Genomic DNA, 18040 nt, shown 5'->3' on the forward strand with positions numbered 1-18040 from the left:
TGGAGCAGTCCAGGGGGAGGGACCGGCTGCTGCTCCCCTATAGGACGAGGCAAGTGCCTCGCAGGTCAAAGGGCAGTTTACCTCAGCCGACTCACGTTACCGGCTAAGGTCTGCGTAGGGGTATTATTATTTATTGCAATTGTTATTAATTCGAAAGATATCCTAGGAGTTTTCCCATGAATCCCGCTGCCGCCGTCCCAGGCGCGCAGAGCCGAGCATGCACCGTGGCGGGGTCTGCGTCGACGACGACGACGAGTTCGGCCCCACCAGCGCGGTCTCTCTTCAGGCACGTGCATTTCGAGAACCTGGTAGCCGGGCTGAGCGGCGGCGTCATCTCCACGCTGGTGCTGCACCCGCTGGACCTGGTGAAGATCCGCTTCGCAGGTGAGGCGCTCCGTCTTCCTTCCCGCCCTCCTTCCCTGCGCCGCACCGATGGTCGCTGACGTCACCGGCCGTACCAACGGTCACGACCCCCACCGGCCGTGACGTCATCGGCCGGCCCGACGGCCAGGGACCCTCCCCCACCATTCCTCCCGGCGCGACGTGGCAGCTCCGTTTCCCGCCAATAGAGGGCATCGATTTGCACGTGCTAGTTTGTACAATACGCGTAACAAGTAATTTATAGAAATAATTAGCGTAGTTTAAAACAGAAATTGCCGGGGATGATCCAACTCTGCCAGCGAGGAGGCTTTTAAGGGTACTCAGCAGAGCACACGTGGAATCCCTCTTCAGATATTCCCATTAAGTGAATTAGGGCAGAGTGTCCGCTTTTCAAGTGTGTCATTCCATTTCCAACCCACATGGAAATCATAACAATACAGTGGTGCCTCGCAAGACGAAATTAATTCGTTCCGCAAGTCTCTTCGTCTTGCGAGTTTTTCGTCTTGCGATGCACGGTTTCCCATAGGAATGCATTGAAAATCAATTAATGCGTTCCTAGGGAAACCGCCTTCAGACCAGGTCCGGGGACAGTCTGTCCCCCGACCTCTTCTGAAGGCTGGGGGGGGGGGGACAAGGGCTTTTCTTCCCACCCCCAGCATTTTAAAAAACCCCGGGACAGCGGAGGACTTCTCCGCTGTCCGGGGCAATCTTAAAATGCTGGCGGGCGGCATTTTAAAATCGCCCGGGACAGCGGAGGACTTCTCCGCTGTCCGGGGCGATTTAAAAGCCCCTGGGAAGGCAGGCAGGGGGACAAAGATTTTCGCCCCCCGCCCGCCTTCAGAAGAGGTCCTGGACCTCTTCTGAAGGTGGGCGGGGGCGAAAGTCTTTGCTCCCCCCTGCCTGCCTTCCCGGGAGAGCGGAGAAAGGCAGCGCGTTTCTCCGCTGTCCCGGACGGCTTTTGAAGGCAGGCTTTTGAAAGCCGTCCGGGACAGCGGAGAAACGCAGCGCGCCCTTGCCGCTGCCCCCCGACTTGGCTGGAAGGCTGGCGGGGGGAGAAGCCTGCTCCTCCCCATCGCCAGCCCCGCAAACTCGGGGGACAGCGGGAGAGGCGCAGCGCGCCCTTGCCGCTGCCCCCGACTTGGCTGGAAGGCTGGCGGGGGGAGACGCCTGCTCCTCCCCATCGCCAGCCCCGCAAACTCGGGGGACAGCGGGAGAGGCGCAGCGCGCCCTTGCCGCTGCCCCCCGACTTGGCTGGAAGGCTGGCGGGGGGAGAAGCCTGCTCCTCCCCATCGCCAGCCCCGCAAACTCGGGGGACAGCGGGAGAGGCGCAGCGCGCCCTTGCCGCTGCCCCCCGACTTGGCTGGAAGGCTGGCGGGGGGAGAAGCCTGCTCCTCCCCATCGCCAGCCCCGCAAACTCGGGGGACAGCGGGAGAGGCGCAGCGCGCCATCCCGCTGTCTCCCGACATGGTTTGGAGGCTGGCAGAGGGCTTCCTCCTCCCCCAGCCCCGCAAGCTCCCAGAGCGATGCCAAAGCTGCGCGCAGCTTCGGCATGGCTCTGGGTCCCGTTCTGAGGGAGGGGGAAGCTCGGGCTTCCCCCGCCCCAGCCCCACGCCTGGCAGTGGGGGAATAAATTTTTCCCCCTTTATTCCCCCCCCCCCCGCCAGGCTTCGGAGGAGGTCCGAGGACAGTGGGGAAGACGCGCTACGCTTCCCCGCTGTCCCGGAGATTTCCCTATGGGCTTTCATCTTGCGAAGCAAGCCCATAGGGAAATTCGTTTTGCGAAGCGCCTCCAAAACGGAAAACCCTTTCGTCTAGCGGGTTTTCCGTCTTGCGAGGCGTTCGTCTTGTGGGGTACCACTGTAAGTCATTGGATTCGCCATACAGTCATACCTCATGTTACGTTTGCTTCAGGTTGCGTGTTTTCAGGTTGCGTCCCGCGGCGACCCGGAAGTACTGGAAATAGTTACTTCCGGGTTTCACCGCTCGCACATGCGCAGACGTGCAAAATGACGCCACACGCATGCGCAGAAGAGGCGAATCGCAACCTGCGCATGCACAGACGCAGGTTGCATTCTTTTCAGGTTGCGAACGGGCCACCAGAACGGATCCCGTTCGCAACCAGAGGTACCACTGTATTCGTAGCAAGTGCAGCGTGTATAGCTAACTAACTTTTTCACTCACAAAAGATCTTCTTGCAGTGCCTCACTTTTGCATACTGTGTTGTTCACTTAGCTCATTCTGAAATGCGCTTTCTTCAGACTAATCTCCCGTTGTTTTTTGTGCAGTGAGTGATGGCTTGGAGCTGAGACCGAAATACAATGGTATCCTGCACTGCCTGACAACCGTCTGGAAGCATGAAGGTTTACGTGGCTTGTATCAAGGGGTCACGCCAAACATGTGGGGAGCAGGTGCCTCTTGGGGCCTCTACTTTTTCTTGTGAGTTTAAACTACTTTCCATTGTTCTGGTCAATATTTGAAAGACTAATACTGAATATTTTAAAGGCTAATCTTGAAGGACCTTTGTACCAGAGGCTGCACTTCACTTGAGAGTTTTTGAGCTAGACTGGGAGAGCAAGCAATGTAAATTTAGCTGGGACAAGGAATACCAGTGTGGCATTTTAATTTAACCCTAATTGAATGAAATGAAGTAGTGCACACTATGTCATAAGTATCTTATCCCTACAGTTAATAGTGAGGGAAGCGGGGCATCTGCTGTTAAGTTCGCTGGGCCTAGGGTCAAGTCTGAAGATTGCACTGAGCTAATCTTCTAATTATCAACAGCTTTTACTTGTGTGACTTCTGTTGCTCACTTCTGTTGCTCTGGATTACTGTTCGCCAGCCACAGCCAAATCTTATTACAATCACACCTAGAGGCCATGAGGTTATTGTCTGGTGTGTGTGTGTGTGTGTGTGTGCGCTATTGTTTATAGTATAGAAGTTTGGTATAATAAAGGCTACATTAATATTTGAAACTTTGGAATATTGCTTCTTTATCAGCATGTTTGCAGGTTTTTACAGGTCCAGTAGCAAAATGAGCAATCTCTTAGTCACCATTGAATTCTAGTATTAACTGAATATGAGCTGTTAGCAAAGAGGGGGAAGCAGTGTAATTACTTACAGATATAGCTTTTTCTTTCACAACCTTTGTAAACCTTTTACAGTATTTACATCAACATACAAATACATACAAACAAGCATACAAATACATACATACAAATACAAAATGTTTTATATTTCAATTATAGTTGTAAAGCTCATTTTTTAAAAAACCCTCGAAGTAATAATTATTTATGTATAGAATACTATGATTGGATTCCAAATAACCAAACTTCTAGTTTCATATATCCATGGGACTTTGGACTCTAGCCCTCTTGGAAAGTTTTAAAAGCAGTTTCTGATATGGCATACATAACACCTGCTGTTCAAAGAAGAATGGGGAAGAGGCTTCTACTTACTGATGTGTGCCCATGGGCTTGCAAAGTACATGCTTCTAGCCTACACATTTTATATACATTGTTGATAAGCATGTGTCATTTTTGTTAGTTCAAATGTTTATGGGTTTCTTTGTGTGTTGATATGCAGAATGTATTTCACATATTGGTAAAACAACTAATCAGCTTTAACCTTATCCCAACATTTCACTCTGCAGCTATAATGCCATTAAAGCCTACAAGACAGAGGATAAGCTGGAAAGTCTTGGACCAACTGAACACTTAGTGTCAGCTGCTGAGGCAGGTGAGGAAAATAAAAGTGGGATTAGCGAATACTTTCAGCTTTTCCAGATACTGTATTTTGTTGTTGTTGTTGATCAATATCTAGGGAAGAGGTTGGCAACTTCTTTAAAGCTGTGGGCACATTGGCAAAATATTGGGCAGCATGTACTGCAACCATGCACACATGAGTGCATGGGAACTGTCTTCACAAACACACACTCTCTGCCTCCTGTTAGACAGGCTTTAAAAAGTGTTTTTGCTTTTTTAAAAGCCTAATGGAGTATGTGTGTGTATGGGGGGGGGGCATACAGCTGGGGAGGCAAGAGTTAACCTGCAGTCTCCAGGAAGGTAACTCCACAACACCTAGGGTGATTCCAGAGCACTTGGGATGCAGCTGGAAAGGGAAGAGTTGACCCTTATTCCACCCCATCCAAATTGTTCCTCCTATGTTATAATTAGGTTTGCAAGCAGTCTTCTGTTTTAGCCAACTGTAAACCCACCCACACCCAAAAGCTCTTAGTGCTGGAGTTGGGCTTTTAAAAATTATTCCATGGCTACAGTAGCAGACTTCTTTCAACCCTAATTTCAGCAAGGGAATCTTACAGGCACCAAGCAAGATGTCTACAGGCTCATGTGTTTCAGTGGGTGCTGTGTTGGTAACCCATGATATAGGGAGTCAAATGAAAGCATTTGGTAGAGTGCACACTGTGCAAATACCGTGTACTATTGGTCCATTTCTTTAGCAGCATATACTTTTTATCTGCTGCTCTTGGTAAGTGCAGAACAACTGCTAAATCAACCTGGAATGTTAAATGCCAGCGTAAAACTTCATTGGCATTAGAAATTGCCAGGTGTGTGTAGTGCCCATGTGTTGAGGGGATGTTGTTGAAATGCTGTTTTTGCACAATGCTAAAGTGTTGACATTAAAATAATTGTCGGCTCTCCATCTGATCATAGGAGCAATGACTCTGTGCATTACAAACCCAATCTGGGTAACGAAGACTCGTCTTGTGTTGCAGTACGAAGCTGGTGTTGACCCATCAAAGAGGCAGTACAAAGGGATGCTTGATGCCCTTATCAAAATATACAAGTATGAAGGTGTACGTGGCCTATATAAGGTAAGATAAGTCAAAGCCAGGACTTCTGGTATTTGATATGGGTATGACAGTATTTTACCACTGTGCCCAAAATCAGTGAATGGTTATTACATGAGTTTCACTGCAATAAGTTTGCCAGTGGGCTTTATTATCATCATCATTATCCTCCCTCTGCATCTTTAGCATTTTCAGTTCTCTTGTCACAGAGCCATACTTGAGATAGTGGAAAATGTTGTGAGGAGTTCAGTCTAAACCGAGTCAGGATTAGCATTTGGGCCAGTATGCCTGAGTTAATGGATAATTCTGTTCTGTAGTGACAGAACCAGTAGGTAGAAATGGATAGGTAGCAGGAAAAGGCATACTTGTGAGTAGACTGAATGGAAAGTAGATTTTGTCAGTTCATGATGCTGCGAAACGAGGGGCTTCTGATCTGCGAGAACCGGGAGCCCTACCGTCTTGCTAGATCAGTGGACTGTCTTTAGAGGATGAGGTGCTTTCTGACCACAGACGACTGGTCCACAGACATCACCTAACTGGAACTACATAGTAAAAAACAAAACTCCAAGAGACCCAGGAATGAGGCCCCTCCATGGGGCTTTGGATCCAGTTAGCAACCCCCCCCCCCCTCCTCAAAATGCCCCCTTTCTGCACTTTCTGAACTGAACAGGTGGGAGCAGCAGCCTATTACCTGCCTGGGCCTTCTCCCTCTGCGGGTGGAAATCGTTGTTCTTTCTTAGATCTCCTAGCCATTGACCTGGAAGGATTTTTGAGAAGTTAAAAGTTGAATTACAATAAAGTATTTATAGTGTGTGTAAAAAAAAAAAGGCTATGTAAATATGTATAAGATACTCAAGGCACACAATAACTATCACAATAACAATAGACAGGTTAAGCGATCACAGGCTTTGAGATAGTAGTCCTTAATTTCCTACATTTATTATTTTATAAAAAAATTACATGGCTTGATTGTAAAAAAAATAATCCTCAGAGAGGTTTACAAAAAGATAAGGCAATAAAATTAAGAATAATTTACAACCATACTTAAAAACATACAAAAGTTAAAAAAAATCAAAACACTAACATTACCTCAACTTTTTAAGCATCTGGGTAGGTTTATCTAAAGAAGAATGTTTTTAGCAGGCACTGAAAAGAGTCCAGTGAAGGCTCCTGCTTGTTACCAATAGCCAGGAAATTCCAAAGTAGGTGTTGCCACACTAAAATACTGAGTTCTTACAATGACTATTATGTGGCACCTGTAGTAGTGCCAATTCCGTTGATCAAAGTGTTTGAGTGGCACATGTAGGGTGAAGCCATCTTGTAGATAAACTGGGTCCAAGTTATTAAGGGCTTTGGATTACTAATAGTAACACCTTGAGCCTGGCCTGGTAGCAAATCAGCAGCCAGTGCAGGTCTCTGAGCACAAGTGTTATATGCTGACAAGGCCTCACTCCTGTCAGCAATCATGCTGTAGCATTCTGCACTAACGGCAGCTTCCAGCTCAAGCTGGAGGGAAGCCGCACATAAAGCGCATTGCAGTGATCCAGTCTTGAAGTAACCAATGCATGAACTACTGTCGGAAGGCTTTTCTGGTCTAGAAATTGCTGCAGCTGTCACACCAGTAGCAGTTGATAAAAGATACTTCTAGTCACAAAGGCTACCTGAGCCTGCAGGGACAGAGCTGGATCCAGAAGTATCCCCAAACTGTGAACCTGCTCCTTCAGGGGGAGTCCAACCCCATCCAGGGTAGACAACTAACTAATTTCTGAGGCACAGGAACTACTCACCCACAGTGCCTCCATCTTGCCAGGATTAAAGCTCAGCTGTTTTATTTTTTCTTTCTTTCTTTCGAAAACTGGTTCCCATATATTTTCTTCTCTTACATGCATATTTTTCTGTGTTTGGCCATTTCAGCCAGTATCCACATTCTGGCATTATAAACTTATAACTGTAAAGTTATATTGCATTGTTTATATACATTTTGTGTCATAGGTTGCTCAGCTTTTCACATGAAACTGCATTCTAAATTGTCTGAAAAACTCTGTTCAGGGCTTTGTACCTGGTCTGTTCGGAACATCACATGGAGCACTTCAATTCATGGCATATGAAGAATTGAAATCAAAATACAATAGACATCGAAACAGGCGATCGGATTTGAAATTGGTAAGACATCCTATGAAATGGAAGTATCTAGTTAGAATTTAAACTTAGTACTATTAACACTTGTATACTTTAATGATAGAAATAAGCAGCGTAAAATGTGAAATTTTGTTTTTTGTTCTTTTAGTGAATTTGTTAGGAGCTAATGTTGATACCATTTTCTTTTTAGAGCACTTTAGAATATATCACAATGGCAGCACTGTCGAAAATTTTTGCAGTTTCAACTACATATCCCTATCAGGTTGTGAGAGCACGTCTCCAGGATCAGCACAACAGATACTCTGGATTGGTCGATGTCATCCGTAGGACATGGAGGTAGGCCTGGAGATATAAAGCTGGTGTGAAAGGGCTTCCTTTGTTATCACTGATGTACTTGGCATTCTTAAAGACATAAAGCTTTCAACTTTTCCTCTCTCTGTTATATCAGCTGGGTGACTTTATAATTATTTGAGAGAAGTTCAAAACAAGCATGAATGGGTTTGTGAGAGAAGTAGAGAAACTAAAGAAGCACTCCTAAACACATTTGTCTGGGATTAAGCCCCACTGAGTTCATTGAGTAAACCTGATTATAATTAAATAAGAACAATAAAATCAGAATAATGTAATTTAAAGTTAATAGGCTGAATGATTTTACCCTATAAAATATGTATGGAAGTTGCAAGTAAATTCTTTCTGCTTCTCCCTAGGAAAGAAGGAGTTCATGGATTTTACAAAGGAATTATACCTAATGTTCTCAGAGTCACTCCTGCATGCTGCATTACCTTTGTAATATATGAGAAAGTATCCCAGTTGTTGCTTAACCTGAAGAATGGTGACTAAATATTGGAGATTGCTTCAGGAAAGGACATCATCACCTTTTGGCTCTGCAGCAAATCAGATATTCAAGACAGCTGCCTGGTTTATTTTTCTGGTACTCACAGAAGATGGAAACTAGAACTCATTTTGTTCTACTAGATAAATCTTTTCTTTATTGAATCTTCAATCTTTGCCAGGAATATTGCCTCATCTGAACATTCTGGATAAGAAAATAGATGCAAAATGTGGTTTTAAAATTTTGTTCTGGAGTGAATTGTTCTCTCTATATGAACAGCAGTGGACTCTTAATGTACAGTGGTGGGACTCTGGTGTAAAAAATATTAGATGAAATAAATTCCCCAACAATGTTTCAGATTATTGCATATCAGTCTCTACCTGATACCTCAACAATAAAATGTGCACGTATTTATCCACAATGAATTCAGCTTTTCAAATTCTTTTATTCTCCAACTAGCAAGGATCAGTGTAATTGAGAATGTAAGGTAAAGGTAAAGGTACCCCTGCCCGTACGGGCCAGTCTTGACAGACTCTAGGGTTGTGCGCTCATCTCACTCTATAGGCCGGGAGCCACTGCTGTCCGCAGACACTTCCGGGTCACATGGCCAGCGTGACAAAGCTGCTCTAGCGAGCCAGAGCCACACACGGAAACGGCGTTTACCTTCCCGCTGGTAAGCGGTCCCTATTTATCTACTTGCACCCGGGGGTGCTTTCGAACTGCTAGGTTGGCAGGCGCTGGGACCGAGCAACGGGAGCGCACCCCGCCACGGGGATTCAAACCGCTGACCATGCGATCGGCAAGTCCTAGGCGCTGAGGTTTTACCCACAGCGCCACCCGCGTCGGTAGTAGGTGTAGGCTTGAGCAAATTCTGTTTGATAACAAAAATTAAAATTCCTTTCATTTGGCTACTTCTAAAAGATTGTCTTTATTAACAAATGTAAGAATTGTCTACAAATTGTACAAAAGTAGTACATAAATCCAGAAAGTGTAGAAACCCATAAACTATACTTAAAAAAAAAAGAAATCCATTGGTTACAGATACTTTCTGTAGAACAAGCTTGTGCGTTATAGTCAAGTACTTTGATAACATAGAAAACTATAGATTTAAAGCATGAAGTTAATATGTAAGGTATGAAATATAAGTGGTCAAAGGGGGGAGAGAATCTTTGAGAGAGCTCTATTTTGGCAGTTCTTCTATAATGATGCGAGAGACTGAGTTCCATCCAGTGGAAGCATCTCCAGGTGGGTAATCGGAACAAGTACCAACCCAAACAGCAATATCCACCAAGCCAGCGCTGATCCCTTCACATAGCCCTTCCACTGTATTAAAGACAAAAAGCATAGTGGTTTCACCCAAAATAGAGGGACTGAACCTATGCCCACCAGGCACTGTTTGATTCACCTCCCATCATCCCTCTGTTACTTTCAGAAAAGAACCATGTTCATTATTTTCAATGGTTCTACTCTGTGTAGGACTAGCATTGGATGCACCCTTGTATGTCCACATCTCCATCAACTAATGATAGCTGTCAGTAAACAAAATCAATATTCTGTGAGACGGTGCTCTCATTTTAATGGAAACTTTAACAATGTTCAGTTGTCTACTCATACTCTGTGTGTCCGAGCAAATTTAAAGGACAATACTTGGGTTAGTTTCTGACCTTTGCATTCTGGAACAAATGTTTTTCTGCTATAGCATCCTACAATTCAGGGAGTTTTCTGTGGGGCAGCATTAATGGCTTTTCCTGTCTACCTTCCTTCCAAATGCAGGGCTACCAGGTGGTGTCTAGAGTTGGGCTATAGTAGCTGCATTTATAACTCTGTACTTTCTTCTTTGGCGATCACTTGTAACCAAGTAAGATTGTCTTCCATAAACACAGTTTTAATAGTGAGTTCATAAATGATTGTGGAGGCCAATTCTGGATCCACACATCCTTCCATAGTGGGGACATAGGTTTCTGGGCCGTAACTGAGCATGGTTAGGGTTTGCCAAGCGTGCCTTCCTCTTAGCACATTTCTCCCTTTTGTCCTGAGTTCGAGTGTCTTCAAAGCGCATGGCACCTTTGGTAAAGGCTGTTCTCCAAGGAGTGCTCACAGGCCAGTGTTTATATCTCTATACTTTCTAGCTTATAACCGGGTGGGCTGGTCTAACCTAAGAGGAGGTTTGATTCTGATTTGTCTGGTCCTAAACCTTAGTTCTTTATCACCAGAAAGGAAAACTCTGATGTACCTATTACCTTATTATTGTGTTTATTTGCTACAGGGAACCAGGTAAGTAACGCAATCTGCATCTCACATGTGCCCAGAATTTTTACAGTGAAATTCTTGTTGGTCTCACAAGATTATCTTGATACGTACCTGAAGAAGTGCGGTGTATGTTAATGGTGGAATTTAATTCCGGACTTCCTTGATCTAAATAAATTATAGCTTCGATGGGAAGTGGCCCAGAGCATTCAGCTCCATTAAATGTAAAATACCATCTCTGGCAACAAGCATTTCTGCATTTGAGTCTAAGTGATCCACTGAAGAGGACTCTTAAAGCACTGTTGCTGCGCATCTTTGTGAATGTGCACTCCTATTACAAAACAAGAAAAAGTTGTGTGTTTAAGTGGTTGATTATTTATTGACTTGTCATTTAAAAAGAAATAGTTACTATCTTAAAGGGACAGCTGCCTCAAAAAAGCTTATGCCATAATAATTTGGTTAGTCTTTAAAGTGCAACGGACTCCTGGTTATTTCTTACAGAGTTAGCCAAATAGCATCCCTTCTCCAGCAATCCTCTGCGTCCTCTGCTCTAGATTTTTAGACTTAAATCCTAATACTAGAGCTTGCTTACAGTATCTTTCATCAATCATTTGAGATGCCTCAGTGGTCCTCCTTAAGTGGACATCTGATTGTTGACTGCAGTAAGCCCTAGCTGCTAGGAATAAGGAAGCCAAAGCGATAAGGAAAATAATTATCACCACATCTTTGTACCCTCACCCACCTCTGTTGCTGTAATATACATTATAAATGCAATAGTACTTGCTTACTGCAATTTTTCCAAGGTCTATGCCATAGTTCAGAGCACTCCATGAACACTGTTTGTAGTTGGGTGTCCAAGACTCCTCAAAGCTTTCTCTCATGCATTCTCCTTTTTCTCCTTTTAGTCCATCTCGACCTGGGATCCCAGGTGTTCCAGGAATTCCATTGACACCAGGGTTTCCGTCTCTTCCAGGAACACCGTTAGGTCCTTGCAAACACATCCCATTATACTGAAAATCAAAATTATTCCCATTTTATAGACACATAGTTATATATACATAGTTGTTTGAGCTTGAAACAGTAAACCAATAGCCACATTTTGTTGTTGCAAAGGAACCATTTTTCTCCCCCGCCTTGTCTCTCATACACACACATAATAAACCAGGCATTGCTTTCCCCAATGGACATATTACTTAAAGAAATGTGGTGAGTACAGCCACAGCCTACCAAGGCCAGCTCTGCTTCTGTGTCCAACGTGGCAATGAATGGCTTGAGTGAGGAAGAATGTTTTAAGAAACCCACTAACCATTTCCCTAAATATTCATGCTCAGTGAGTAATAACAAAGAGCGGAGGAGATCAGTCAGATTACTCATCCTCTGCAGCCATAATGTCCCACCACAGCAGATTACACAGCTGTCTCTTTTGCAACCCTGCAGGCAGCTGTGGGTTTTACGTTAGCAGAGAGAAAGGCTGTATGCATTGCCAGCTTAACACACAGGTAGACCAAAGCTAGTCTGGGGGAAAATGCATAAAAATGCAGTATTTCATAAGAAACAACAGGCTAGATCGCATCAGGTGTACACCGCTTCCCAAATGAGAGGCGGAAGCACACTGGATGAAGAATAAACATCTGCATGTTTAGGTACACAGCCCTTGAGATCTCAAGTTGTAACAATGAGCACAGCACAGCTCCCATTCCACCCCATCTACAGACTTTAAGATTACTTTCCATCAGGCAAGCTCTATTTAAACATGATGCCAGGTAAGCAATAAGGATTTATCTGCATAGTGTTGTTTGAACCTGGCATCACATTATGTATGCAACATTAGCATCCTGTTGCAGTATGGCCCCTGCTAGATGGTGCCTCCCTTGCACACTATTTGTTATTTTCTTACCAAACCCAGAACTGCTTAACGTCAGCAACATTAAGCCTTGTGTGCTTTTGGATGTGATGCCCAGGCAACCCAGTTTAAATTAGAAACGGAACACATGCACTGGTAAATTATTCTAATTGCGCACCATCATATCTAAATGTGGCTTTAGAGCCATTCAACATTCAGAAGGATCTTTGCAAGTTTTCAGAAACTAGTAGAATTCTGGATGCGGACTGCATCTTCCGCCCAGCTGCGTTTGATAATAATGCTCCTTCATTTGTTCCCTCCCCACATCCTCTCCTTTTCCAGTATTGTGTCTGTCAGGTTTGTTTTCTTAATCTTATTCAGCAGCTCGAAAACATTGGGGGCTTGGCTTATTCGTATCTTCTTACACATCGTTTGTTGCCAGCATGGTGCAGAGGTCAGACCCATCAACCAGGACCTGGGAGACCAGGGCTCAAATCCCCAGTCAGCCAAGAAGCTTACTGAGTGCCCTGGAGCCAGTCAGCCACCTAACCTACCTCGCAGGGTTGTTGTGAGGGTGACCTGAAGAATGCAAGGTAGAACCAAGTAGGCCACCTTGAGTTCTTTGGAGGAGATCACACTGCAGTCCCCTGTGCTCCTGGAGTCCCCCCCGTCGGCGTCTGCCTGGCCACCGGGGGAATGGGATGCTGGGCTATTTTAGCCTGATCTAGCCAGGCTGCAGCTTCTTATGGTGGGATATAAATGAGTAAGACAGGAAGTGGCACACCAAGATGCGGGTGGTGCTGTGGTCCAAACCACAGAGCCTAGGACTTGCCGATCAGAACGTCGGCAGTTCGAATCCCTGCAATGGGGTGAGCTCCCGTTGCTCGGTCCCTGCTCCTGCCAACCTAGCAGTTCGAAAGCACATCAAGTACAAGTAGATAAATAGGTACCACTCTGGTAGGAAAGTAAATGGTGTTTATGTGCGCTGCTCTGGTTCGCCAGAAGCGGCTTAGTCCTGCTGGCCACATGACCCGGAAGCTGTCTGCGGACAAACGCCAGCTCCCTCGGCCAATAAAGCGAGATGAGCGCCGCAACCCCAGAGTCGTCTGCGACTAGACTTAACAGTCGGGTGTCCCAGCCAGGCTGCTGCTTCTTATGGTGGGATATAAATGAGTAAGACGGGAAGTGGCTTGCCAAGAAGAGGTCTAAGCAGGAGGTCTCCATGAGGGGTGTACCTAGGGGTTGGAAAGGTTGCCCCCCAAGGGTGCCGGCCCAGGCATAGAAGCCAACTCCTAGCCCCCCCCCCCAGTTGATGGACAAGGCCATTCAAATGATGTGTGTGTGCTGCATCTTTGATCAATTATGTGGGGCGGAGCTTATCTGCCCCCTCCATATTTTATTCAAGTTGACACCCTTGGTCCCAGTGGGCGCCAAAATGGTGCCTCTCCACTCTGGCTTGGAATGGCAGAGCACCCAGCTGCTTGGCCAGGGTGCAAGGGAGCCTAAGGTACGCCTCTGCCCCCATCCCATGCAATGCGCGCGCCCTCTCGGGATTGCTGCTTGCCTCCATGCCACCCACGACCCACCCCAGCCCGAGACCCTGCGCAGCCCCCTTCGGGGATCGCGGCGCCCTCGCGGCGCACTCACCACGTCCACCACCTCCCTCTGGCGAAGCGCCTTCTGCTTGCCTTTGGGGGTCTCGGCCAGGCCGGCCGGGGGGCTCGCCGACAGCACCCCCAGCAGCAGCAGCAGCGCCGCGAAGGCGACCGGCAAAGGCGGGCAGGGCTGCAGGAGCTTCATGGCGCTGGCGGAGCGAGCGGGAGGCAGAGGCGAGGCGCGGATGAATCGGGCAGTGTCTGCGCCGCGCATAAGCGAGCCTTTCAGTGCCTCGGCTCCCTCCCCGGGGGGGCGGCCAGGAATGCGCAGCCCGCAGCAGCGTCCGCCCGGCTAAGCGGAGGGGGAGAGGGAGAGGGGTGGGCGGAGAAGGCAGGGGGTCTCCCCCCCCCAGCCACGTGCGAACGGAGCCAGGAAAAGGGGAGGTGGGGTGGAGGGAGCGCGCCGCACAGTCGAGGGGCGAAGCCAACTTCTGCGCCCCTCGACAGCGGCGCCGCTTTCCCGGCTCTGGCGGAGAATGGCCGCTGGGGGGCGCCCGGCTCGACTGCCCCGCCGCCGTGTCCTCCTCCTCGCCCCAGAGCCGTCTGCTTGAATGAAAGCCAGGCGAGGAAAACGCAGCCGCTTCTTTGTCCGAAATCCGCCTGCGGAGAGAGAGAAGTCTTGCATTTCCAGATGCTTTACGGGATGCGCGAGAGGAGCACGGCCCACGCAGGCTTCCTTAGCACGAAGGAGAACGTTGTCTGCTGATATCCCCCTTTGCATTACCAACAGATAACCATTACAAAGGGGGGGGGGGCGTTTGGAATGTTTTGATTTCTCCATTGCTATAAATACTCACATGCAACGCATTGCCTTGCGGTTGCACTTTTTTGTTGGTGGCTGCACAAAGTGATGATGCAGAGTGTTAAAAGTTGTTGCAAACGAAATCCCTGATCTGGACGTTGTGTAGAGTAGACATTGGGCTGCAGCTTCCTCCTTCCATTTATTCTGTAATCACCAGGTTGGGCACTGCTTTCCTTCTGGGTGAAAACAGAGGCAAAGTAGGTGTTGAAAAGTTCCCCCTTCTCTGTCACCCAATAGCATTTCTCAATCTTCTCCACGCAAGAGACCTGCTACTTGCTTATTCTTCCTCTTGCCTCAAACGTAGCCGAAAATAAACTTTAAAATTATTCTCTTGCAAGTCTTGAGTTTATCCAAGCTTGGCCCTCCTGACCTTCTCCGTGGAGCGGTTGACTATTCATGTATACTCTTCCATCATGATTTCTCCTTTCTTCCCTTTCTTGTGCATTCTCTTCTTATATCTCAGCTCATCTGTAAGCTCCTTATGCAACCACACTGATATATTTTAAGTGTCTCCTTACTTTTCCATCGGCATTTGCGTCAGACAAAAAAGTACTTCTTCATATAACATAGAGTTATATGTTATATGGTGTAAAGCGGAGTTCCGTGCCCAGTGGAAGGATGAGGAGTACGTACTACATACTCTATATTGCTTTATTTACAGTTCAAAGCAGATATATTACAGAAAGACATCTTGCCTCTGCCGGAGCAGAAAATGCATCCTCTCTCCTCAACAGCTTGGAGAGAATCACACAGTGAAAAACAGGAAACCAGTGTACGTCACATCCAGTCTCCCTTTCCCGTGAGAAACTCCAACAGTACAGACTGTGGAATGTAAACACCTGTCTCGTGACAAGCCCTTTCGCTGCACAGTGAAGGAAAGCAGAAACCAACATCCTCCCCCTTTCTGTGAACATCACTGGGCAGCGTGTTCGTACAATATCAGTACAAACCCAACTTCTGCACATAGGTACAGTGTTGATCCCTTGATACAATCTTGGACAATACATCAGCAGGAATTTCATTACCTGGCATATAGGACACCGTTACGAGTCCCTTCTGAATACATTCCCTAGCATGCTGCAATTTTAATTGCAAGTGCTTCGTGCTTTGCTTACAACCTTCAGACTTCAGCAAAGCCAAACATGCTTTGTTGTCCTGGTAAACCTGGATTGGACATTTGACAGGAATTTTCATATCTTTGCACAATTGTATCAACCATTCACAATCCTTAAGTGAATAAGACAGTGCATTCAGTTCAGCTTCACAAGTACTTAAGCTAACTGTTGTTTGCTTCTTGCATGACCAATCAAACAGACCCTGATTGTACATGTAGCAAACTCCAGACGTACTTTTCCTGTCTGCAGTGTCACTTCCAAAACTTGCATCTGCAAATATCTCAAGACTACCAGACTTCTGATTGTTAAATCTCAGTCTGTAATGCATAGTGCCTTTCAAATACCGCGCTATGCGTTTCAGAGCTTTCCAATCCTTGACACTAGGATTGTTGACTTGTCTGCTTAGCAAATTACAGCTAACAGCAATGTCTGGTCTTGAACATCTGGCAATTAAGTTTAGCTTGCCTAGCACACTTCTGTATAGTGTAGTGTCAGAAAATGCTTCTTCAGTGTCATCTACCTGATAACCTGTTGTCATCGGTGTGTCTACAGGGTTAGCATCTATCAGGTTTAGTTTGCTTAACACATCAGCAATTTTCCGTGACTGGTGTACTAGAATGTTACCATCTTGATCTCTCTCTATTTCCAGAGATAGGTAGTTGTTTACCTCACCAAGATCTTTCATGTCAAAGTGCTCTTTCAGTTGAGCTAGGGCGTTATTGTACATTGCGACATCTTTCCAAAAGAATAATAAATCATCAACATAAAACAAACAGTACAGTTTCTTTTGCCCCTCCTCTTTGACAAATACACATGGATCAGCTTTCCCTTGCTGAAAACCTAGAGAAAACAATACTTCAGTGAGTTTTGTGTGCCAACACCGTGCACTTTGTTTGAGACCATAAAGGGATTTCTTCAGAGCACAAACAAATCCCTGTTTTACCTGTACGCCATCAGGTGGAAGCATATAAAGTGATTCATCCAGAGATCCGTACAGAAAAGCTGTATTAATATCATGGTGACTGATGTGTAGATTTTTCTCTGCAGCTAGCTTGAGCATAAGCCTAATGCTTTCATACCTCACTGTGGGTGAGTAGGTCTCGTGATAGTCTTCACCTGGTACCTGTGCAAAACCTCTGGCTACCAATCTGGCTTTGTGTCTGACTATCTTGCCATTTTGATCTGTCTTCGCTTTGAAGACCCATTTGCTTCCAAGCAGTTTCATTCCTGGAACTACTGGAACTAGCTCCCATGTTTTGTTCCTTTCCAAGGAATCAAGCTCAGCCTTCATGGCATTTAACCATGGCTCAGCTTCCTTTGAATCCAAACCTTGGATTTCTTGGAAACTTGAAGGTTCAAATACCTTCTTGGAGCTTTTAACAGCTGTTACTGCTATCGTAGCAAACTCATCAGCAAATCTCTTTGGAGGTCTGCCTTTTGTGGCTCTCTGTGACCTACGAATTAGCCTTAAGTCTTCAACACTCTCCTCTTCCTTCTTGGGAGAAAAACGACCTATTGTGAACAACGGTTCTTCCAATTCTTCTCGATCAGAGCTTTCAGAGGGTCGCATAGAGGCTTTCGCACTCTTGAAATCCTCTGAATCACCTGATTCAGTTTCAGATTCAGACTCAGAACCTTCATCAGTGGGTGTGGGTTGTTGTGGTTGCTTTTGACTATCCTCAGTCTCATCACCGTCATCAGGATAACATTGGAAAATTCCCACATTCTCCCCCCACTTTGCATTGTACTCAACACTTCTTGTGAGCTTAATTGTCTTAGAGTCAGTCATCATTATTCTGTAAGACCCTTTCTGATAACCTAGAAAGATACCATGCAAACCACGCTTGTCTAACTTGGAGTTTTGTGGTGAATGAACCCACATGTCAGAACCAAATATTTTCATGTGTTTGATGTATGGCTTCTTGCCAAACATCTTCTCATAGGGGGTACAACCAATCGCTGAAGATAACCTGCGATTGTAACTGTAAACAAAACACGAGAGAGATTCGGCCCAATAACTCTCTGGAAGATTGGCATCATGCAGCAAGGTTTTTAACCCTTGAAGCAATGTCTGATTTGCCCGTTCCGCAAGTCCATTCTGCCATGGCGAGCGAGGACTAGACAAATCGTGTTGAATTCCTTTCTCAGTCAGAAAAGCTTCAAACTGCTGAGAAGTGAATTCTCCCCCGCGATCACTGAAAAGAGTCTTTACCTTCTTA

At 46.1% G+C, this 18040-nt stretch overlaps 2 protein-coding genes across 2 annotated transcripts; one reads left to right on the forward strand and one right to left on the reverse strand.

Annotated features, from left to right (window-relative positions):
• Positions 1–43: 43 nt before the first annotated feature.
• SLC25A32 (solute carrier family 25 member 32) lies at positions 44–8584 on the forward strand. The gene is made up of 7 exons (XM_028736332.2): positions 44–384; positions 2667–2817; positions 4031–4116; positions 5052–5212; positions 7238–7351; positions 7518–7663; positions 8035–8584. Exons 1-7 carry the CDS (start codon positions 177–179, stop codon positions 8165–8167), a joined length of 999 nt encoding a protein of 332 aa, XP_028592165.2. The 5' UTR covers positions 44–176; the 3' UTR covers positions 8168–8584.
• Positions 8585–9068: 484 nt separating this feature from the next.
• CTHRC1 (collagen triple helix repeat containing 1) lies at positions 9069–14419 on the reverse strand. The gene is made up of 4 exons (XM_028736334.2): positions 13897–14419; positions 11195–11416; positions 10521–10737; positions 9069–9482 (listed from the first exon to the last, which is right to left on the reverse strand). Exons 1-4 carry the CDS (start codon positions 14116–14118, stop codon positions 9340–9342), a joined length of 804 nt encoding a protein of 267 aa, XP_028592167.2. The 5' UTR covers positions 14119–14419; the 3' UTR covers positions 9069–9339.
• Positions 14420–18040: the final 3621 nt, after the last annotated feature.

The sequence above is a fragment of the Podarcis muralis genome, chromosome 8, assembly GCF_964188315.1.
Source record: "Podarcis muralis chromosome 8, rPodMur119.hap1.1, whole genome shotgun sequence".
Taxonomy (NCBI): Eukaryota; Metazoa; Chordata; class Lepidosauria; order Squamata; family Lacertidae; genus Podarcis; species Podarcis muralis.